The sequence below is a fragment of the Phascolarctos cinereus genome, unplaced genomic scaffold (assembly GCF_003287225.1).
Source record: "Phascolarctos cinereus isolate Bilbo 61053 unplaced genomic scaffold, phaCin_HiC Scaffold_3;HRSCAF=262, whole genome shotgun sequence".
In the NCBI taxonomy this organism is placed as follows: Eukaryota; Metazoa; Chordata; class Mammalia; order Diprotodontia; family Phascolarctidae; genus Phascolarctos; species Phascolarctos cinereus.
Genome location: NW_027555736.1, coordinates 245,320,086 through 245,343,480, shown reverse-complemented (window position 1 = coordinate 245,343,480; position 23,395 = coordinate 245,320,086). Strand labels below are relative to the sequence as shown.

General features: G+C 43.1%; 2 protein-coding genes and 1 pseudogene across 6 annotated transcripts in view; 2 read left to right on the top strand and 1 right to left on the bottom strand.

The window, feature by feature from the left end:
• The window catches only part of MAX (MYC associated transcriptional regulator X), a 36,328-nt gene extending 32,170 nt beyond the window's left edge, over positions 1 to 4,158 (top strand). For 2 of the 5 annotated variants that reach the window (XM_021004669.2, XM_021004671.2), the window contains 2 exons: positions 1,282 to 1,411; positions 2,600 to 4,158. In XM_021004669.2, the coding sequence (XP_020860328.1) occupies positions 1,282 to 1,411; positions 2,600 to 2,787 (318 nt within the window). In that variant the 3' untranslated portion in view covers positions 2,788 to 4,158. Of the gene's footprint in view, positions 1 to 1,281; positions 1,412 to 1,902; positions 1,988 to 2,599 lie in introns of those variants that run through there. The other 3 variants (XM_021004670.2, XM_021004672.2, XM_021004675.2) reach the window with 2 other exon arrangements.
• A 3,586-nt stretch (positions 4,159 to 7,744) lies between these two features.
• LOC144456439 (U6atac minor spliceosomal RNA) lies at positions 7,745 to 7,849 on the top strand (annotated as a pseudogene).
• A 10,490-nt stretch (positions 7,850 to 18,339) lies between these two features.
• Positions 18,340 to 23,395, bottom strand: part of FNTB (farnesyltransferase, CAAX box, subunit beta) — a 109,633-nt gene continuing 104,577 nt past the window's right edge. The window contains exons 10-12 of the mRNA XM_021004659.2: positions 22,415 to 22,526; positions 21,311 to 21,425; positions 18,340 to 20,007 (exon numbers count right to left, since the gene is read on the bottom strand). Of these exons, the coding sequence (XP_020860318.1) occupies positions 19,882 to 20,007; positions 21,311 to 21,425; positions 22,415 to 22,526 (353 nt within the window). The 3' untranslated portion in view covers positions 18,340 to 19,881. The remainder of the gene's footprint in view (positions 20,008 to 21,310; positions 21,426 to 22,414; positions 22,527 to 23,395) is intronic.

Genomic DNA, 23,395 nt, shown 5'->3' with positions numbered 1-23,395 from the left:
GTGGAGATAGACAGTTTGTGATGCAGGACTGGAGCTCAGGAAGATTAGTTATTGTGTACTTGTGTCTAGGGAATTCTCTCTCAAACAAACTTTTGTGCTCAGGGAGGTGATGTTTTATGTTCCTCAGAGTACCTTATACCAAGTTGTTGGTACTCAGTAATGAATAGCTTTGGGGGTATTATAGCAGGAGAGCCAAATACAACTGCAGAGCCTTATAAACCACTATATCCTATAAAATCCTTCTGTTACCCAGCCTGAGGAGTTATAAACTAACGCTGTCACTATTTGGTAAGAAGTTTTGATTTTTGAAAACCCGAGAAGGTGAGAGGTGATCCTGAGCCCATCTGCTTTTGAAATCATTTGGATATGTAGTAACTACTTGACTTACACTGCTGGATTTCCAAAGTACTCCACTGTCCTAAGTAAGAAATATGCCTGCTTCCCATTGCTAGGAGTGAGCACTCCATTGGGCAGTGATTCTTTTTGTCCTTGCACCTGTGCCACCAGTTTAAAATCAGGTTCTATGAGATTACCTGGCAGAGGGCAGCTTTGAATAATTCTGGCAGTGTTTACAACCTAAAAGAAACCTCCCAGCCAAATTAGACACCAGGAGCACTGTTACCTGACGTCAGGTTCATTAGCCTATTAATTCATCCTTCTGGGTAGGCAGTGCCCAGGCTCCCCACAAACTTTGGTAAAAAGAATATTATTGCTTTCTGAAATTTTCTTCTCATACTACCACCTTTTCCCTGTGTTAATAGATCAGGCAGTTTGTGCTTTCACAAACTTGATTTATTGTTAGTTGTGATGATGATGATGGAAGTTACAGTGCAAAAAAAAAGCAGCATTGCTTATTGTATATATTTTCTATACAGATAATCATGTTTTCCTTCTAAACATTTATGGCTGAGCCCTGGGAGCTTCTTAGAACAATTTTGTGGGCCCAAAATAGCTCTAACACAGGTCTGGCTCCCTTTTTTATGGACCAGGCACCCACAGTTTTGCCATAGTATGGTCAGGCTCCAACAGTAAAGAGCCTAAGTGGTTGATCATTAAGGGTACAGTAAGTGCCCTGGACACAGCTGACCTGGGGAATTTCTTCCCAGTTAACGTGGAAAGACCCTTAAGTGAACTATAGGTTGTCATCTTTGTTTTATTTGGCTGCACTCTTAGCCTGTCTGTGACCCTACTGCCACTGCTCCTGCTACAGAAAAACACATTGGCTTCATCACTGCCGTGAACTAGGTCTTTATTTTGTCCCCTGTGCTTTTCTCACTATTGCAACAGGCATCCCGGGCCCAAATCTTAGATAAAGCCACAGAGTACATCCAGTATATGAGAAGGAAAAACCACACACACCAGCAGGATATTGATGACCTCAAGCGGCAGAACGCTCTACTGGAGCAGCAAGGTGAGCCTCTCAGGCGTTGGGGCAGCTGGCCCTCCTTTGTCATGGCTTAGCTGAGGGCCGTCTCGTCTGCGCCGGGATCAAAACCAATTGTGGAAAGCTTAAGGAGCCTCAGTCCTGGATCTAAAGAACTGAAATGGTTGGGAGATAGAGCCTGAGAAAGGAACTTGTGTTGCTTCTCCAAATCATAAGACCATGAGGAGACAGGGGTGTCTAGGGAATTCAACCCTGTATTAGAAGGTTTTATGTCTTTTCTGAACTGGAGCCAGTCGTTTGCCAATTCTGTGCCTTATTTTTGCCCTGTCAGCACCAGCTGTCTGTTAACAACTTTGAGGTCCTTGGATTTAAATATGTTGTGTAAGTACCAAAGCCTCGCAAGTGTTCGGTAACAAGTGAGCCCACTCCAGTGTAAATAATTGTCCAATCAGGGCAGCATATGGGCCAGGTCCCTGCTGTTGTCCGATGCTCACAACCGCCTTTTCCTATAACCACAGGGGAAAGCGAGAGCTGATCAAGTTCTTTGTTCCTGGGGAATTCACTTCTCTTCCTCCCTCATGGAAGATGCAAGTAAAAGGAAATGCAAGTAACCACTTGGGTTAGAAAAATGCAACATCAGAAAAATGGGTTCTTAGCATTCCAGACTCAGACAAGCTGAGCTGGGGCCTGGGAAGTGGGGGGGTATTGGCGGGGAGGCACCACGCTGGACAGCCTGCATGTGAGGGGTCTGTCAAAGGGCTCAGGTACCATGTGTGGCGAGATGCTTCTGAGGGCTCAGATTTCCGTTATAAGAGTCTCTCCTGTTAGGGGGCTTAGCCAGAATTTTTCTTTGGCTCTCTTGTCATCCTTTGCTGCTGTTGTGAATGATATAATGAGAACTGATACAGTCTTTCCCACCCCTGTCAAGACTGCCATTGGTGGAGATCCCAGCTGCTTTTGGGTCCTTCCATTGCTGGATTCCACAAGGAGCTCCGTACTCCTGTCCTTGCAGTGTGCTTCTGGGACAGGAGTGATGACATTGCAAGCCTTCTCTCTAGAATTGTTTGGGAGGGGAGGGGCATCTTCTGCTTCTGAACTACCCGTAGATTCAGGGATTAGTAGACCCTTAGGAAGAACACAGAGGACCTTGAATCTGAGCCATCACTTCGGTTAGCCTCCAGAGGGCCTTAACACAGTCCTTGTCTTGCCTTTCAGTCCGTGCACTGGAGAAAGCGAGGTCAAGCGCCCAACTGCAGACCAACTATGCTTCTTCGGACAACAGCCTCTACACCAATGCCAAGGGCAGCACCATCTCTGCCTTCGACGGGGGCTCAGATTCCAGCTCTGAGTCAGAGCCTGAAGAGCCCCAGAGCCGAAAGAAACTCCGGATGGAGGCCAGCTAGACAGAGCAGGCCAGCAATAAAAAAAAACTGTCTGTCTCCTCCATCATCTCCTCTCCCAGTTCATCGTTAGACCCCTCCAAGCTGTTTGAAAGACTCTTTATTTTCTTTTCTTTTTTTAAAAAGTAGAAGCTCTTGGACTGCAGCTTTCATCTTCTGCCTTTTCCCTTCAGCAGCCTTCTTCCCCCACCATGAATTTTTAAACCAAAACATCCCAACTTGGCAGCTTTTTCTGTGGAGGACAGACGGACACACCTCTGAGCACATGCTGCCCCTGACCTCCCCAGCCAGCTCCTCACCTTGTTGGGCATCATTGCCCAGGTGACTTCTCTGCTCACAGGTCTCCTTTTCCCCCTTCCCTACGTCTTCCTTGTCCCCCCCTCATTTGACAGACTTTGTGAATCTGTGAACTGCTCAACTTTTAGAAGATGACCTGTTTGGAATAATCAGAATTACCCAGAATTTTTTTTAAAGGAAAAACATTTTTTTTCTTAAAAAAAAATTTATTTATCACTCCTGCTGAAGGGTTAGGTTGGTTGGGGGGGAGGGTTGTGGTGGTGAGGGTAAATGGGAACATCTATGCAGTCTGGTGTCTTGGGTGTATTTCACTCCTGCCTCTCCCAGCTAAGCTATATGGAGTTGGGAGGTTCAGCCAGCTTTTTTATTTTTTTATTTTTGCCTGAGTTGCCAGCATTCAGGAGGGTCATGTGACACCATGTGGTCTGTATTTGGAGACTGCAGTAGGGAAGCTTCAGCCACCAGGGGATTGATTTTGGGGTGGGGGGGGAGACAGGAATAGAGGGAGTGGAGAAGGGGAGGGTTAGGGTTGGGGGAGGAGTGCATTTTTTTGTATTAAGGGCCAGTGATAATGTTTTGATATTTATTTCCTGCTACTGAAATTTGAATCCAAGTAGACTCTCCCTATTCTGATGATGTCGGTATTGCAAAGCGACAGATTCATAAAGTAATGATCAAATTTTCCTTTGTGTGTGTTTCTAAGAAATAGAGCCAACTGCTTTTGTATATAATTATACCAAGAGCATCTTACCTGGTACTAAAAACCACAGACTAGTGGAGGCCCCTTCTGTTTTGGGACCTCTCTCCCTTACATGACCTGGCCCTGGTTCTGGCTGTGGTCAGCAAACAGGTTCCTGTGAAGGGTTCGTGTGTTAAGCCTCTTTTTTTTTTTTGTCTCTATTCTACCCTGTTCTGGCGTTTGCTGATCTCTCGTGTGTACTATGTAGTCTCTGTCCATGTTTAATTCCATTCCATGGAAAGAAAAAGTATGTTGTACATACTGCCGAAGAACTGTCTTGCAAGTTAAGGCTTCCCCCTTTACTATAAGACTATAAATAAAAACTTATTTTATCCTTAGTGTGGTGAAGTCTTCTTGCCCTCGTGAAGGTGATAGAGCTTTTGGCTGCCATCTCTTCTTGATGCAGATTCGAAGATGTCATATGCTTCTGTAGCTTTGTGGTTGTAATGCCACGAGCAGTGAATCATTCACAGGTTAAAATGATATTCCCTTGTTCTGTGGGCTGAGCTCAGCCCCGCCTCTCAACAGATAGCTGTTGGCAGTCATGCATTTGAGACCAGGCACTGTGTCAGCTGTCCACCGGACAGAGAATCCGATTCAGAGTTTACTTCTGTACCCAGCACTAAAAGGCAATCAGAAAGATCACAAACTACAGAGGAGATCTTTTGGCAATGGTTATTGGATTGTGCTGTAGAGCTCATTTTGGAAAGCTTTTAAGGAGCTGAAACACCTACCTCAAAAGGACAGCGAAGGATGGTGAGACCACGTCCTACAAGGATCGGCTAAAGAACCTGGATTTGCTTCTTGCCTGCAAAAAAGATCTTAGTAGGCACATCCAGTATTCGAAGGGCTGTCATGGGCAAGATGGATTTAATTTATTCTGCTTGTCACCCTAGAGGGAAACAGTGGTTGGACTAATGTCCAGTGTAAAGGGCGATTTGGGCCTTTACGTAAGGAAAGAAATTCTGAGCAGTTGGAACCGTTCAGACATGAACTGGGCTGCTCCCTCGACCTGAAGGCTGGATGGCTGCTTGTTGAGGATGTCATAGAGGAGACTGCAGGGCAAGTACAGGCTGGACAAGACAGCATCCACGCTTACGTCCAGAGCCTCGTCATGAGCCAGCCCTCCAGCACCTTCCTGCTACCAGAAGATCTCAAGGCCGAGATGACAGCAGTGACGTCTTGGCATATAACCACGTTAAGAAACCAGCACCAAATCATAAGTGTTTAATCCTAGACTAAGGTTGTAAGATTTAGAGCTGGTAAGAAATCTTAAAGATCTCCTATTCCAACTACCCCATTGTACAGTAAGAAAACTGGTCTGTAGAGAAAATTGACCCAAGCTCAAACAAAGAAATGACAGAGGCACAGTTCAATCCCAGACCCTCGGACTTAGAATCCAGTGTTTTGCCATACACTACTACTGACTTAGGAAACACAAAAAAGCTTGGCTGGTGTTTGCGGCCCACTTAACCACTACTCCAGGTATTTCCAGGTCTAGAAAGGAAACTTCTTTGGATTGCTGAGACCACAGAAATTAAAGGTAGGAACTGCTCATCCAGCCATCATGAAATTTGTTATCAGAACTTGAAGGAGCACATTGACTGGGGGAAAAGGCTTCAGTATTTCTCTCCAGGTTCTGCTTGTTAGATTATAGGGTCAAGCTTAAATAAAAAGAAAAAAGTATGCTCACCTCAAGGGAAACAGTGCCGCCAAAGTAGTATTCCTGTGGAAGTAAAGAGTCACGGAAGAGCCACAGCTGGGTTTTTGATGAACTAAGATCCTGGTGTTAGTATGTTAAAGGATGCGATACAGGAAATAGTCTAACAAACTTTAACAGAGTTTAAACCGATGCAAGTAACACAAGTGAACCGAAATCCTTCCAATTCTTGGCTTACTGGAGCAGAAGTCAGATTGGAAGAACAGGACACACTAAAGTCAAGTCTAGGGGGAGCTGGCCATGTGTTTAACTTGTTGGAGATAAGAAAAGTGGTGCAACCTATTGACACTGAGCTGAGATTTAGGTTTCTGGACCAAAAGGGGTTGCCTGGGTGATACTGAAAAGTAACAGGAACCATAGAGGGTTGGCCCTCACAGAAAATATTTAAACTTTTAGGCTGTGTGGTTCACTGAGAGATGGTGCTGGAAAGCGAAAATAACTGAAAAAGGAAGGTAGTAAGGAGGCTGAATGGAAAACAAACCAGAAATGTCAGGCCAACATGAACGATGTGCCAGGGACTGGGTCAAGCAAGTGTGTGCCCTGTTGGTCTGTAGTATTAAGATCTTTGAGACCAGACTGGATGGAGGTAGGTAAATGAAGCTGCATAGCCTGCCCCAGCTGCAGAATTAAATAAACACCCTCAGAGCACTGTTCAGTCTATTTTGTATGTCTAGAAAATGAATGGATATCTGCCCACAGGATGACGTGGGTGGATGGTAGTTTAGCTTTTATATAATGACATTAGAATATTTGACTTGTTTGCATTATTTTTCTTGATAATTTCCTTAACAAAGTCTAACATCTTGTTTGTTTGCTTGGCCAACATGAGCAGATGGCTTCACTAAGGGTCCTTATTAAAAGCCTCCGCTGTCCTTTTCTTGACTATAATTGGCGCAATGTTCTGAGGCTTTCTGCCGTGTTTTTTCCTGCTTTGGTGAGTGGTAAGCAGAACTTGATGTTTTCTCCCACTATAAATGTTTCTGGGAGTGCAGCTTTTTTAAGTGGCCTAGTTTTCAATGCTCTGGATATGCTACTTTGCCTGCTTTTCTTATAGCTACTAAAATAATAGCTGAAAGAAAACTGGGGGAAAGCTATAGGAGACAGACTGCTACCGAGAATAAGAATGAAGAGCTGAAATCTTTGCTTAAGTTTTATCCATATTCGGCACTCACGTGACCAAGCCCTCAGTAAAAAAAAAAAATCATTCTAGTCTATTTCCTATTCTTTAGAGGTGAGCACTGTGTAATAAGGCACTAGAATTAAAAAGATTACTGGACGATAATCAGGTTTGGAATGAGCAGCAAAATCCTTTTTGAAGTTTAGGACAACCCCCATTGTCCTAAAGCACACTGGTGCTTTGCTGTCTCATCCTGAGACCCATTACTACTCAGTAAATATTTACAAGCTATAATTAATATATATTAGCTACAGATTAATTTATAGGATGACTTAGCCCTAGCAACAGCCAGAAACATTCTCTCAGCTGGTGAATGGATGGCTTTCATAGAACAGTGGAGGCGTAGCTGAGCTGGATCAACACGTTGACCCTGTTCTGAGTAGCCTAACTTCCAGGATGAGTGAAAGGATGAAAGAGATACATTCCCTGAACTGTGTTTATTTCATATTGCTTATGAGGAAATGTGAAAAGATAGTGCTTCAGCTGTGCAACCAGATCACCAAGAGAGTTAGCCAGGCCTATCAAAGGAGAAGGCAAGCTGGGGATTCTTCTAACTTTATTCCTTTCTGAAATACCAGCTGAGTAGGAAGTTATCAGGTCAATTGTGACTTTATGCACAGCAAGGATGCAGCTGTACAGTGACTCTCAGTTAAACAAGAAAGTTGGTGCTTACCAGTTACCAGCATGCAGCTTCCTGGGGAATTGGGTGTTGGCTTTCTTAGTAGAAAGAACATGCTGCCTTTGCACCATAAAGTGGCAACACAGCTCCTAAAAAGTTTATTTACCAGAAAACAGTAGCTGTGCAAGCCGAAAGAGGGGAGCAAAGAGTTTTGTGTTTGTCCACAAAAAACTTTATGACCCATCACAGACCATACACTAAATTTCTAACTGTAACCCTCCAATTTTTTTCTTGCTCTCAGGGAATAGGAGAATGAGGCAAATGATAAATCAGTATTTGTGCTAGCTAGGGTTAGTACACACCTAACCTGATAACCAAAAGGCTTGTTCAGTAAAAATCCATGTCCAGGTGTTGCATGAAAGGAGAGAAGGTTAGCACTCCCCGTGATGAGGATGGAAGAGGTCCTAGTGGCCTTCACAACACATACACGGTTAAGGCATACCTACTCTGTGTTTAAAAAAAAAAATCCATGTCCAGGATGATGATTTTCCCTACCCCCACCCATGACCACTTATTTCCTACAGTGTTCAAGGCACCATAAGGTCCTGAATCTCTTGAAGAATTTTATATTTTCTATTTATCATACCACACTTCCCCTCCAACACATTTCCCCACTGCCAAGCTCCCATCAGGTACAGTGCCCACTGCCAGCAGTCCTAGATCTCTGTTTCTGCTGGAGATACCCCAGAGCCCTACTCTAGCATGTAGGCCTTGCCATCATGTCTGCTACTCTTCCTGCCTAAGGCATTTCCATTTAATATCAACCCAACATAAGCATGAACCCTCCTATATGTGTTGTCTCCCACAATTAAAATGTAATCTTGAGAGCAGAGACTCTTGATTTTCTATTTGTATCCCTAGCACATAACATAGTACTTGACATATATGACCTTTTAAGCATGCTTTTTCACTCCATATATTTTAGTTTTACCACAAAAGGGGCTAATTTATTCCTCCTTAACCAGAGTTAATTTAATATTGTTCTTGTCATCTTTTCATTTTTGTTTTTTTGGCCAGGCATTGGGGTTAAGTGATTTGCCCAGAGTCACACAGCTAGTAAGCGTTATACGTCTGAAGCCGGATTTGAACTCAGGTCCTCCTGATGCCAGGACTGGTACTATATCCACTGCACCACTAGCTGCTCCTCTTTTTATCTTTTCTGTCGATCTACCTATCATTGCTCCCCCACCCTAGTATTCTGATTAGTCAAGATTTAACTACATTGGTCTGGAATAGCCTCCTGGCAAAGGAGGTTGTTCAAGTCTGTGGTCAACCCAACTAGCACGTTCAACACAGATTGCAGGCATACCAAGTACTTGGGACCATCCCAGAATAAATCTCATCTCCATTCTCAGGGATTCTTGTTCTTTAGCCAGGGTGGAGAAATAGCCAACAAATATTACACTCCTCAGTGAAGTGTAGCTCTGAGGCTGAGCTCTTAAATTTGTACTGACTGGCTTTGTTACTGTGGACACATCATTCCCCCACTGCCTACTTCAGTTGTGAAGTTCTGTTGTGAAGGTGGGGAGAATGAGAGTAACCTGCCCCCAGAAATACCACTGGTAAAATGCTAAACATGTTGCAAAAATATAAAGTGGAGTTGGAATACTAAGGAAAAAATCAAGGGAATATTTTAATTCCAAACGCAACAACCAGGTCGTGTGGTTTCATCAGGAAGTTTAATTTCCAGCTCTCGGCTGTCATTATAGGATTCTGGAAAGTAAACTCAAAATGTATTTGAGATAAATATATATATGAAAAATGGAGCTAATCCATTTCATTTCACTCTCTCTCTCTCCCCTTCCCTCCCCATATGGTGATGTGATGGTTAAATGTTTTTAAGTCCCCAGGGGAAAGGAACAGCAGAGACACACTCTGAGTAGTGATGAAATTATCAGTAACTGACGGTAGGTTGATTCAGGTTAAAATCTGGCAGGATCTTAAACTTATACCTATTTTCAATGGACTTACCTGCTATGAGGGGACCCAAGTGTTTTCTTCCCCTTATAAACTAAGGCTACTCAGTTATTTTCTTTATGTTCCACAACTGAACTTCAACCAATATGTACAGAGCATTTATTCCATTCAAAGCCCTGCTCAGGGACTGTGGGCTTGCCTTTGAGATCTGCAGTGTCTTCCATTCTTTAAGACACTTGTCTGACTTCGTAAACAGTGGTTGTTCAGTGGGGTGAGGTGTGGGGCCGAGCTCATTCGCTCTCCAAGGACAAATGACTCACCTGCCCTGCCTGGGCTCATGTGTACCCACACACTCACACAGCACAGATGAGTGGGTGCCTGTAGAGGAAGGCAGCTGGGAAGGCCCAGCTCTAACCAGCCTAGCTTGTTCTTCTACACCAGGAATAGGTACTATCCAGTCTACTGCAGTCTTGAAGCCAGGTCTGCGTCTGGGATTGTTGTTTAGATAATATTCATTTCAGGGGTGGTGATGCAGGTGTCCTTTTGGGCAAGATAAAACTGCACAACACACTCTACTACCACTTTTTTCTAAAACAACATTGGCAGAAGTTGAGGACTAAATGCCAGCCTCCAAAGCTTTCTCTTCAATAGTAAGCATCTCTTCAGTGATGGGCAGCAGTGTGATAGGATGTTATGATTTGCGAAAGGTCGTACAGCCAGTAAGTGGCAGACTCATGACTGAAACCTGTCTCCAGACTCCAATAGTAGTCTTCCTGTTAAACCATGCCACCCCTTCTCCCAGAACAAATGCACATTTGTAAAACCCTTTCTTACGAACTTTAGGTCCCCCCCCCCAAAAAAAACGTGCAGTACAAACGATCACTAGTTTTAAGACAGACTCAGGTGCATGAGTTGGCAATAGCATGGGGAAATAACGAAGTCAACAATCCAAAATACAAAGTTCCGTGCCTAGCCAACTAATCCACAAACAATGCAGTTCCCTACCCACAGGTGTGTCACCCATTATGACAAGCAAGTAATCTTCCTCCTTATCTTTCTAAGTGCTTGAGGCTTTCATTGCTTAATACCTCTCCATGTCATCAGCATGAGGAGTACAAGGGCTAAAGGACAGTGGCCAGCTGCTTCAGGTCAAGAGTACAGAGCAGCCAGCCAGAAATAATTAAGGCTATACACACACACACACACATACGTGTATGTGTATATATATTGCTGATATACATGTGTGATATGTCAGGGAATGCAAAGCTCAGACTAGGGTTAATTCTAAGCCTCTCAGAAAGGTATCAAAGTTAGCGTTTGCTAAGTTCTGTCCATCTTGATGTTGCTTATCCATCGCTAGGAAAAAATGGTACTGAGCAGTTTTAACATTTGCAGTAGCTCAAACAATGCTATGGTGTGCAGTGTGTATACAAATATGTCATCTTGAGAGCTTCAGCTCACAAAAGAGCATGGGTGGCATATGTATACAGATTCACACACTCACACACACACATGACTTAAAGGATTTCCCTAGTAAGGGTATTTCCTGCACTGATACACACTGTAACCACTCCATGCTTTTGTATTAAGTCTTCATAAGTTTATGTGCTGAAAAACATGACACAGTAGAAAGAGTTGGAAAACTTGGATTTGAGTCTCAACTCTGCTTCTCTCTTACTACTGTGTGACCTTGAGCCAATCCAGGTCACAGAAGGGGGCTTTCAATCCCCTCTATCTAAAGTTCTTTTCCAAGCCCTAAAACCTAAGGTCTTCATAAAAAACTATTTCCAAAGGGGCAGCTAGATGGCACAGTGGATAGATCACTGGCCCTGGAGTCAGGAGGATGTGAGTTCAGATCTGGCCTCAGACACATGATACTCATTAGCTGTGTGACCATAGGCAAGTCACTTAACCCCAATTGCCTCACCAAAAAAAAAAATTTTTTTCTGAGTGACCAACCTTTTGGTTATGAGCACCAACATCCTAGCAATAATAGCTAGCATTTCCATAGCACTTTAATGTTTATAAATAACCTATTTTATCCTCCCAGGGATAGATGTTAGCACATTTTATAGGTAAGGAAGTTAAAACAGGTTAAGCAGTGTGCCCAGGGTCACACAGTTAGTAAGTGTCTGAGGCCAGACGTGAACTCCAGTCTTCCTGCCTCTAGGTCCGGTGCTCTCTGTCCATTGTATTGTATCCCCGACCCTAGGTAAGTTGGGCTTAGCTACCAGACATAAGTCTATTGCTAGGCTTGTTACTGAGAAACCTATCTTGCCAAGACCAGCCAGAGCCTCTAAAGCACAGACTTCTAGAACTTAGGGTCACTTCCATGCCAAGATGTGGTTATCAGTTAGAGACTCTTGTTAGGGAATGTACATATATATAACTACGTACATTATATAAATGTATGTGCCTGAGTATAGTTACGTATAATACTTTTACAACTCAAATTAATTTATAATTTGATATGTATTATAGTTATCTCCTTATACCCTATGGGACAAATTCCATGAGAACAGGCATCATGCCAACTAAATTTTGTATCTCTCTCAAGACTTAGTATGGTGATCAGCACAGTCTTAATAAATATTTGTTGAATGACAACTAACAAGGTAGAATGACATAAAGGGCTTTTCTAAAAAGCTAAATTATAAGCAAAAAGAAGATCAAAATATCAGTGGATTGGAGTGGATGGGACAATGATAATGGACAACACATAGAAGGTGAAATTATTCAACGCTAATTTAGCTTCTCTTTTCTCTACCAAAGAAAATTATTTTTGGATTCAGAAAAATAGAACAAAAAATAGCAGGAAGTTGAAACTCAAGTAAAGTGAAGAGACAGTAAAGAGAGTATCTAAATCACTGGGCCTATATGCATTTCTTCCCAGGATACTCAAAGAAATGGCAGATGTAGATTGCTAAGCCACCGTCAGTTCTCTTTTAAAAATCTTGAAACATAGTGCCACAGGACACAAGGAAGGTAAATTTCCTGATTTTCAGAAAAAAAAAAAAGAGGAGTCTTCAAACTGTAGGGCAGTGTGACTCATTCCTGACAAAAAGATCGTACATCTTCAAGATGATCAGATTGTCCCTGGAAGAGAACTAAGAGATAGATCAAGTCCAACTCCTTCCTCACTTTACAGATGAGAAAAACTGAGTCTCGGAGGCTGCTGACATGCCCAGCGCCAGACAGGTGACAAATGGCAGAGCCAAGGTTTGAACCCACAACTCCAAATCTAGAATTTCTACAGTTATACCATACTTGCCTGAGAATGGTCTGTATTTATAAGTATCCAGTAAAACATAAGCACCTACTATGTGCCAGGAACTGTACTAAGCACTAGGGAAAAAAAGAAAGGCAAAAGACGAAGTCCTTACTGACAGCCTATATGTGAGGACAAGCCTAAAGATGTTGTCTTTGTATCTCCAGCATTTAGCACAGTACCTTACACATAGTAGGTACTTAATATGTTTATTTAATTGTATTATATTGAATTTATAAAAGATAGCAATGATCAAGAGCTTGCATGACTTTGTCAAGGTCATCCCAGACTACTTATTTCTTTTTTAACCAGGTTACCCTAGAATAGTTCCCTAGACAATAGTAATAACAGCTGATATTTATTTGGCATCGTAAAGCTTACCAGTTTATATGTACAATCTCATTTTCTACCAACAACTTTGTGAGCGAGGTATTACCTCAGTATTATCTATATCTAGAACCAGTGAAGTAATCTGCCTTGGGAGTTAATGGGTTCTTTCTCACAAGGTCTTCACACAGATGTGGATAACTACTTGTTCGGCATGTCCTAGAAAGGATTCTTGCTCTAGTATGTGTTAGACTAAATGGTCTCTTCAAACTTTTGAGATTCTGTGAGATTCTCACATTAGAGATGACGAAACTAAAGCTCAGAGAACTTAAATGATTAGTGTCAGAGGTCAGATCCGGACCTTCTCCCCCACTCCAGACTGGCACTCTTTCCATTAATCCACTTACCCTGGTTTTCCACAAAACATTGAACAAAAAGCCTCCCATGTTGTCCTTGTAGGCAACATCAAGAGATGTAGGTTGGGTGTAGGAAATGACTGAACAGCCAGAGAAATGAAGTCATTAATAAGCTGATGTTAACATGGAGGGAGCAGAGTGCTCCCGGAGACCTGCTTTTGGTCTCATGCTTGTCAGCATTTTTATCAGTAAATTACACAATGGCAAAGATGGCATGCTTATCAAATTAGCAGGTGATTCAAAGCTCTGTACTCAAAAAGATCTCAACAGGCTAAAACCATGAGCTGCACTGAATAGGATAAAAGAGGGATAAAGTGGAGATCGAACCTGGGCACCAGTGCAGGTTGGGGGAGACACGCTTAAATGGGGCAGACCAGCAACGGGGCTGTTGGCAGACTGAAATGAGATATGCTTCACAAAATTTCAAGTACTTTTTAAAGTGCCACTTACTACTCTTGCCCTAAGCTTCTAAGGTCTACAATGACCCTCGGGTGGCAGAGCACCCTGCTCCTGCAGGCCCTAAAACAGAACCACACCCCAAGGTAAATTTGGCTTTGTCATTCTCTCCTAACAAGGTACATCTGTCCATACTGCAATTCCGAGTTCACTCTAGGTCAGTCAGTGCTACCAGTCAATGGCAACCACAATTTCCTCTTATGAGAAAATCATAGGATTTAGAGATGAAAGAGACCTTAGAGACCACCTCGCCCAACCCCTCATTCTCTAGGAAACTGAGTCCCAGAGAAATGACTTCCCTGGGTCCACAGAGGCTTACTCAAAAATGAGCACACATTAATTTGGTTAACGTCCCCAGGAAACCATTACATGACTCATGACAGAATATTCCAGACACAGATAGATGGTTTGCGTGTCATCCCAAGCAGACGGAGGCACACCTGCTCCTTCCCCAAAAAAGATTGCAAATACCCTGGGCAAGTCCCTTAACTTCTGTGCCTCAGTTTCCTCTTCAAGTAAATTAAGGGGGCTAGAATCTGAAGTGTTGTCCAGCTCCAGATTCCAGGTGAACATTTGGAGGCAAGCATGACATCTGGTTACCCTCTTTACAAGATGGGACAGAGAGAAGGGCCTTGGCACAGTCTCACCTCAATGGTGAGTGCCTTACCCTGTCCAATAAATGCTTCTTCAAGAAGATCCCTATGATCCTATGATGCTCCTTTTCGTTACATCTGGATACCATAATCCTATAGCCCATAGCTCCTTGATCTTCCTTTTCCATGTTTTCAGGCTGTAACACTGATGTGCACTATTACTAATTCTCATCTTCCTATGTGAAAATAGAGACGATAACACCATATAGCCTTGCACAGATTCTACAAACGTCATACAAGAGAAGGTGTTAGAGTGACAGAAAGGTCTAACAAAATTGGCCGTTGTTTAAATGCAAGGAAATCGTTAGCGACTCCTATAGCCAAGGGTACTGTGAAGGTAAGGAAGAGAATGCTTTCACCCGGATGCCCTCAGTCGTTAGGCCTGTGGTCAAAGACCAGAAAAGCCGAACTGGACACTGCACCACTGCAAATGACTCAGATCAGCTTTATGTTTGGAGAAGGGGAAGAGGGGAGAAAGCTGTGCAGATGCTGACAAAGAAAAGCGGAGAATGGGCAGCCAGCTGATGGGGAAATTAAGTTGGCAGTCTCAATCCTAAGAAAAAGTTAGGCCCGAGTCAGATGTCAAAAAGGAAAGAAGTGGCCCCTAGCTCGATCAGAAGACACCTACCTAAGACTGCACAGGTCATCTCAGCGAACAGTTATCTTGTCACCGTCTTAACTTTAGCTTCTGTGAATGAATGTGAACACAAAGATCCTTATGGAAAGGGTGATCCAAATTCCACGGTCATTAGTGTCAAACTCAAAAAGAAATGAGGGCAACTAAGTCAGATGTAAGGATCCCTGTGGGTTGCACACAAACTTGGTTTTAAAATATATTATCCATGTTTTATTGTATTTTTATCTGCTTTGTCAAATCTTTCCCAATTACATTTTAATCCAGTGTAGGCAGCACTTAGGCATGCTATGGGCCACCTGTGGGCTGCTTGTTTTTACACCTTTAGATAACTAGAAGAATGCTCAGTTGGTTTGGGGGCAAACGCTGGCCTGCAGGACAGGCCCAAGTTCTTATGTTTCACGGTTTCTACAAATATAGCAATGTACTGTCCTTCCTGTACAAAGATCATGCCACGGAGCAGGACCCATGGACTACTTGCAACATTTTAATACTTTACTTGATCAAACATTTTGGTCATTTAATCCCCGATCTTACTAAAGGGACCAGGAGCATCAGGTAGCCGCTGAGAAACAAACAGTACGCGTGGAGGCAGATATCAGTTTGATACAAGCGAAAACTTCCTAGTAATTAAAGTTTTCTAAAACTGAAATGGACTGTTTTGAGGAACACCCACAGGCGGATGTTGGCAGGATTAGAAATCATGTCTTACAAGGAACTGAGGGCATTTGGGCTGGAGAAGAGAATACTTTCTAAGGGATAATGCGGTATTATCTTCCAGAAGAGCTGCCCGTCTGGGAAAGAGAAGGATTAAAATTGTTCTGCCTGGGCCCCAAGGCATGAAAACTCATCACTGAACTCCATCTACCCCAACCCTGACTCCAAAAGGAAAGAAAACCAATCTTGTGCAAGACCTGCCATGGAAACACTGAGGTTAGACTGGATAGTCACCCACTTAGTCACCTGCCCCATTATTGTGACAGTTTCCATATCTGCTGGGTGAGGGCAATGATATCTTCGAACCAGTAACCATAGAAAGTTTATTGAGCTGAACCTATCTTGAGGAACTCTCATGGGAACGTGACTTTTGGGACTAGGGTAAGAAATCTCTCTGAATCAGCTAAACAACACTAGAGTAGTTTGGGGGTATTTTTAACAGGAAAAACAAAATCAAATCAAGACAATAATAATAGGTAAACGATAGATTATAATAGGTATACACCAGGACCAAAAATTACCAGACACTTGGCCAAAGGGGAACAATGAATCAGGTTGAAATTTGGAAATGAAAATTGGAGTCTGATTCAAGTTGAATTTCTCTTCATTGGCCATCTCTGCCATCACTGATAACAGTCTTGGGATAAAGGCAACTACTGAGGCAGGAACTAGTACTGGACTGAATCAGATATGCAGCTCTCAAAAGAGTGAATGTGATCCTCTAAGGCTAGCCTGGAAGTGATCCAGTCTTCCCAGAGTTCTAGAGATGACCCAGAGAAAGGTAGGAATTGAAATGAAGCTATTTTACCCAAATCAAATCAACCTCAGGAATACGAGAAGTTAAGCAGCCATGTAACTAGCTTTGTTAACATTTCAAGTCAAGGGTTTAGGCCTGGATCAGATACCAATTTGGAACTAAATAAATAATATGACATTGTAAAAACAGAATGGTCTTTCAACAGAGGCAAGGGATTCAAGGTGGGGATATGGAAGGGAGCCTCAGAAAGAAGACTGGCAGAACACTGAGAACTAGTAAGACAAGTCAGATGAGAAAGGAGTAAGAAGAGCAAGTGAAGGATACATTTTGTTTTCAGTTTCATTTTGGGGTACCTTTATGAGGTGGAACCTTGGGATTTAACTGGGCACTGAGCTTAGCAGCAACTCTCCATTACTTCATGGGGGGGAGTACTTCTGCAAAGGAATTATCTAATAACATCTTGACCCTAAACAACAAGCAAGCATTTACTAAGTGCCTACAACGTGCCCAGCACTGTGCTATGTGCTGAAGATACAAACACAAAAGTCATAGAGTCCCTGACCTCTTGAGCTTACCGTGTAACCAAACTGGGAAACCACCTAGTTAGCTCTCATCTCGAGCAGAAGGGCAGTTCTGAGAGGGGCTCCTATCCAAATTCCCCTGACAACAGTCGTATTAGGAACCCAACCCATTATCATCCCCTCCTCTCCATTAAAATCCCACCAAGATCCAATTCAGCTCCTACTAACTCCATAAAGCCTCTCGAGTCAGTTCTTTCCTTTCTCTGAAGTCTTATAAAAATTCACAATTCATGTGTCAAGTAATGGCCTGCCCCATAACTTCACCTTGTTACTCAAAGCTTCTGTTTCAATACTGCTAATGTTAGCTGAAGTTTCTATGGCATGTCAAGGTTTGGCAAACACTTAAACCACATTACCTTAATTTCATCCTCACAACAACCCCCCATAGCTGGAGCAAGTATTGCTTTCATTTTACAGATGGAGTAGCTAAGTAAGTAAGGCTCAGCCGGAAAGGCAGTACCTCGCCTGTCCACTTCATCCAATGCTCTTTCCTTTCCGCCACAGTCTCCTTCTAGATTCAGAGATACGGTCCAGCGTCATATTTCATCAATCAGTTACTAGTGATAGAACTATATAGGTGGCACACAGATTAATGCCAGGACGTGGCCTCTCTCATGCTCTGGTGGTTTGGTTATGTGAGCCCTCTACTCAGGCAGGCACAAGAAGCCTGGACCAAAGATAGTATCACTGTCTCTTGCCCTTAGCTGCTGCTGTCTACTCAGAGATGTCTTTTACAACCCTCCCCAAACCTGCTTCCACACCCAGATGCAACCTTACGGAAAGGGGCTTTGGCCTCGGAACTTTTTACATTTATGTTCTGCCTTCCAACTGCGCCTCCCCCCTAAAGCAAGGACCTCGTCTTCTTCTTTGTCTCTACCTTGCCTAGTACAGTGCCTTGTACATTGGGAGATCGACGTGACTTGTAATTCCAGTACTCTATGGATGAGAAAACTCCTTCCACCAACTGATCTGCAACTTAACAGTCTTAAGAGCTGCCTCAAGCACTGTGACCTTCAGTGATTTGCCCAGGGCTACAATGCCAGTGGGATTTGAACTCAGGCCTTTTTGGCTCCAAGGGCAGCTCTCTCTCTTACCTCGTGTATAATGGATAATAGATGTTTGCCGATCAATAAAGCAAGATCCAATAACCTGCAACATTACTTCTTATTTCTTAATTTTTTTGTTTTTTTACTGCAGAGGCTAAAAAAACACCATCATAATAAAAAATGTTACTATTTTATTATCTAAAGGAGGTAATACATAGCCCAATAAGCAAAAGCAACAGGATATGAGAAGTGGAAAATGGCCAGAGTTTGACAGCAGAAATTACTAATTCTGCATTTCTGAGCCACCCCACCATGGTCCATCGCTGCTTGGGCAAAGTCCAGGTCAGTAATGATGAGTACCACTTTAACTGCAGCAGCAAATGGGTTTCAAGTCAGGAGAGAGCCTTGAATGAGGTGACTAAGCAGAGATCCTCAGTATGGACAGGCATCAGAGGCTGTGATCGGCCATAACCCTCCCCTCAGCATGAGCTCTCTCTCCATGACAAGTTTTACTCATTTAACTGCCTATGTAAAAGCTGCTCCGTCCTGAGGCTTACCCTCATTTCTGCGACCCGACAACAGGCAGGACATTCAAGAATCCCGGGTCAGTGTTTAAAGTGAAAGCCTTAGTAGTGTTAACAGAGGGGGGGGATGTCCTTGGATCTTCTTGAGGAGGACGGAGATGGAAGGGATGGGAGGCAGAGGGTGACGATGCACTGAATGGTCAAGGCTCCAGCTACCTCACCCTCATGCAAGTACTCCCTCACAGATGCAAAGTTGTTTGAAAGGTACATGATGGAGGGGGATGGGGGGGACACAGGGATTTCCTTCCTCTTGCTGTGCAGATTTAAGCTGAAGGCTCATTTCCCACACTTCACTGGTCTCCCAGGTCTAGTATATAGCACCCAAGGATGAATAAAGTCCTATCAGTGCAACTGTGGCCTCTGAGAGGAACTGAAATCCTCCAGTCTCCAATGCTAGAAAAGAAGGATTCAGTCTCTACTAGCCACAGGGAAAACTACATAGAACTTCCCACCACATCTACCTTCCCTTGAGATGTAGGGCAGCAGGTGGGAGCAATTACAGAAATGCACTGGGGCTTAGATATTGATTGGATCCCTATCAAGGTCCTTTGGGACCTTAAAAGGACCTTTAGTGATCGCATGGCTTCAGATGGGCTTATTTGCTACTCCTGGAAGGGCACGTCTCCTCGCAAATTTACAGTGGAGTGCAAGCAGAAACAGCAGCAATTGATGCTAAAATACTCATATACATTATTAGTTTAAATACAATTGTCCGGCTTGGAAAGCTAACAGGAAGGTGGCCACTTCCTTCTCGGCATGCAGCGCTCCCCAAGCACACCATAACTAGGCCAAAGCTGATTAGTGATTTCACATGGGCCGATCAGTTTTTGGTCTGGCTGGCCTCCCAGGCATAAAAAGAACAATGACAAAACACAGTGTTCTCCAAACCTGGGACCGCACTCGTGCACGTGCACAGCGCGTGTGTGTATGTGTGTGTGTGTGTACATATGCATGAATGTACACACGCACACACACACACACACACACACACCCATCTGTGTATTTAAGAAAGGGGGAAAATACAGCTCCATGGTAGCTGAGGCTTTGTACAGCACTGTGTACACCATGGATATGCCGTGCACTGGGAAAGCGGATATCCAAGTGGCGGTTGGAAGAGACACAGGGCCTTTTAGTCAGTGGCAGCAGAAGTTGCTGCTGCCTCCTCCTCCACACACGGGATGGGCTTCTGCAGGAAATACATGACGGCCTGGACCACCTTGTCTGGTGCAATGTTGTACACAGGGTGAGTAGGCTGCTGCAAAACGAAGGACAGACAAATATACAATTAGTACTTCCTTTTGTAGGGATTCCAGTCCATGTTAATATTCTTCTATTCTCTCCCTCTGTGATAAAAGCTGAAACCTTGGGTCTGGAGCAGGGTGTCATCCTAGGTAAGTTTTCTCCAAGTAGCAGCCTACCACTACCGCTCAGGAGCCCCACCCAAGTCTTCATCCTGAATGTACCACTCTAGACCTCAGTTTCTTCATCTGCAAAATAAGGAGTTTGGATCAGATGGCTTCTATGGTCCCTACCAGCAGTAAATCTATGTTGCTGTAAGCTTATGTTCCCAACTCCACGAATGCATTTACCTTCACTCTGGCCAATATAAGCAACTGAAGTCAATAAGAATGAGTAATTAAAAAGGCATCAATTTTTAAAAGTATAATGGCAATATTAAAAAGAGTAATGGAATTCTAAACTTGAAAACCACTTAAAGGAAGGAAATCTTTCTAGGAATATGCCACTTATACAGATTTAATGCAAATCTGTAAAGACTCTGTAATTTTATATGTTTGAATTTTACCACTGGGGAAACCTTGAGTCTGCTAAGGTTCTTTGAGGGTACCAGGCAAAGACTGACTCACTGCTTTGATGTAACTGCCGTCAACCTGATTATTCTAAGTCTCCTGCATATCTGCACACTGATCTAACAACCAACTACGACTTTCTGATTCTAAAAGAAAAAGAAATAAGAGGAAGGAGGCATCTACACACTGGAACATAAACCAGCTAGGGCAGCAAGGTGGTGCAGCGGATAGAGCTCCTGCCTTGGAATCTGGAGGACCTGAGTTCAAATGTGGCCTCAGACACATGACACTTACTAGCTGTGTGACCCTGGGCAAGTCACTCAATCCGATTGCCTCATCAAAAAGCAAAAAAAAAAAAAAAAGGAAAAAAAAGAAAAGAAAAAGAAAATAAACCAGCAGATACCAAAGGCCATGGTGTGTGCTAGAACCATGGCCTTCCCCAGACTGGCTCTTTTAGACATTCAAAACAGGGAGATGGTTAGCTATGGTCTTCATTGAATCACCATCTAAATAAATCACCCCACATAAATAAGGGAAGAGGGAAGAGGCTTGGGTTTTGTGGGCTCCTTCCATAGTAAAGAAAATGCAATAGTCAGCTCTAGAAATTAAAAGTAGCTACTCTATTCTGAGCAACATTGGATTAAGCTTTCAGGGAAAGCTCTAGGTTAGAGCCCAGGCCAAGTGCAATGGTGACTCAAAGAACACAGTGGTTTTAAAGCTGTGGTGTCAGAGGCCTCCCTCACATCTTACCAAGCGATTTTCTGGCACTCCCAAGACCACATCACATAGAATCTCTCCACTGCCAAAGTGCTGTGCTATGGATAAGCCACTCAGGCAATAGCAGGTGTGATAGAAGTCCCTTGACCTGGAGGGGAAAAAACACTGTTGAGGAGAACTCCCTAGTACAGAAAAAGCCCAACAACGCAAGGTTATATTTGGCATCTTTCTTTGGATCAAACAGTTGCCTAAAGACTCCAAGTTCAAGAGTATGGACAAATCAAATACATTGAATATGACAACAAATGCAAAGGAATCCATGTAGTTACAGAAAATGCAATTTTCCCAAGCAGTCTGAAGGAAATCCTTTCATTTTGAATCCGTATCTGCTGAGCAGATATGGATTCCATCTCCATTCAGTGGGGCAATGTGACAATTATTTATTCCAAATATCTCCCAGAAAAGGCTGTGAAGAAAAACTCTTCAGGAATAGACTCAACATCAGAATAATCAATTTCCTCTCAAATTAAAAACACCTCTAGAAACTGGCAAAGTCCTTTCTGACAACCTGCCAAGTACCATGAGTCTTGAGGTGGGCGTTCCCTTGAGTGCCTAATTATCGGCAGCAAGCTGGCTAAGGGAGAAGGCAGGGAAGTAGTAGTTTGTTTGGTTTCCAGGTTGTTGTTGTTGTTTTTAATTATAGCTTATAAAGGCATATTTGTTTTCCATCATTTAATCAACTCTGTAATTAGCTGTTGTGATTACAATCTCTGTCAGGTACAATTATGGACTTTTAAATCTTTTAAGTCAGCCTAATATTTAAGAAAAGAAAAGCCCCTATCAAGCCTGTTTGCCTACTACTGCTTCAGATTCCTGCAAACTAGTGGTGTGATGGCGTATATACATTGAGGTATGTGTTTGGGGAGAAGACTAGAAGCCAACAGCGGTATCTGGACCAGGGGCACGTAGAGAAGGGAAGGGCCCGAACTGAGATTCTCTCCCTTTAAAGCACTAGCAATATGAACTCAAGGGAGAACCAGAGGGAACTAGGCCCCATCTACCCATCACAGGAAGTCATCTCATTGTATATGGATGACTTCTGATTTTCCATCTTCCTCCTCTCAAAATAGGACTTACTTGCCAGGCTTATCCAGAAGCCCCCCTGCAGGGCACTGGCAGCATAGGAGAATATATTCCTGCAAGGCCTGCTGGTGAAACATCCAGTGACTCATACTAAGGGCAGGATCGCCTGTGGAAAGGGGAAAGAAAGCCTACATTAAATCAGACAAAATGACTCCATCAATTACAATTGTTTGAGCTAACCTCAAAAATGAGGCACTGAGGAGGCATGACTGCTTTCCTCTCCAGCCCACTCCAGATCTCCTCTGGAATCCTAAATGGCCCAATCAGGGTCCACTGTCGGGCCGGCACACTCATGTCATCACTGTCACAGCATCAAACCTGGTAAGTAACCCCACAGCCCAGTTCCTTCCAGGCAGTAGATCAGTTGCTTGGTTCAATTCTTCCAATGTTAATTCTCCTCCCTTACTTAATCCTGTTTTTATACCTGGGGCTGGTTCAGGATCTTTCATCCTTTCCCTTTTAAGAAATTTCCTTTTGTGCTTCTGTGCCTAAATAAATGATACTGGTTCCATCCACTGGGCTCTAACCAGCTAAGAGAACTCTAAGCAGGAAGCAATGTAATTTTTGTCTGTCATCCACTTCCTAATAAAGCCTTAATTTAAAAAAACTTTTTTTTTCCCTAAAAGAACTAGATTTTTTTTTTCCATTTTGGGCTTTACTTAGTTCCCAATGCAGGTAGGTTTTTCAAAAATAGACAGGGTTTTAATAAAACACAAATTCATGTCAAAGTATTTGGTGCTAAGGATTTTCTCCACTGAAGAACGCTAATGGTCCTGTGGTATTTTTTTTTTTAATTTTTAGTTAAATTTTTTTTCAATCAGCAAAAATCCACCTTTTCTCCTTCACAATGCTCCCCAATTGAGCAATGAAAACAAAGTCTCTTTTACAAACATGTGCAGTCAAACAAAACAAATTTTCACACTGGCCATGTCAAAAAAACATGTCTTATTCTACACTCTGATTCCTTTAGCTCTG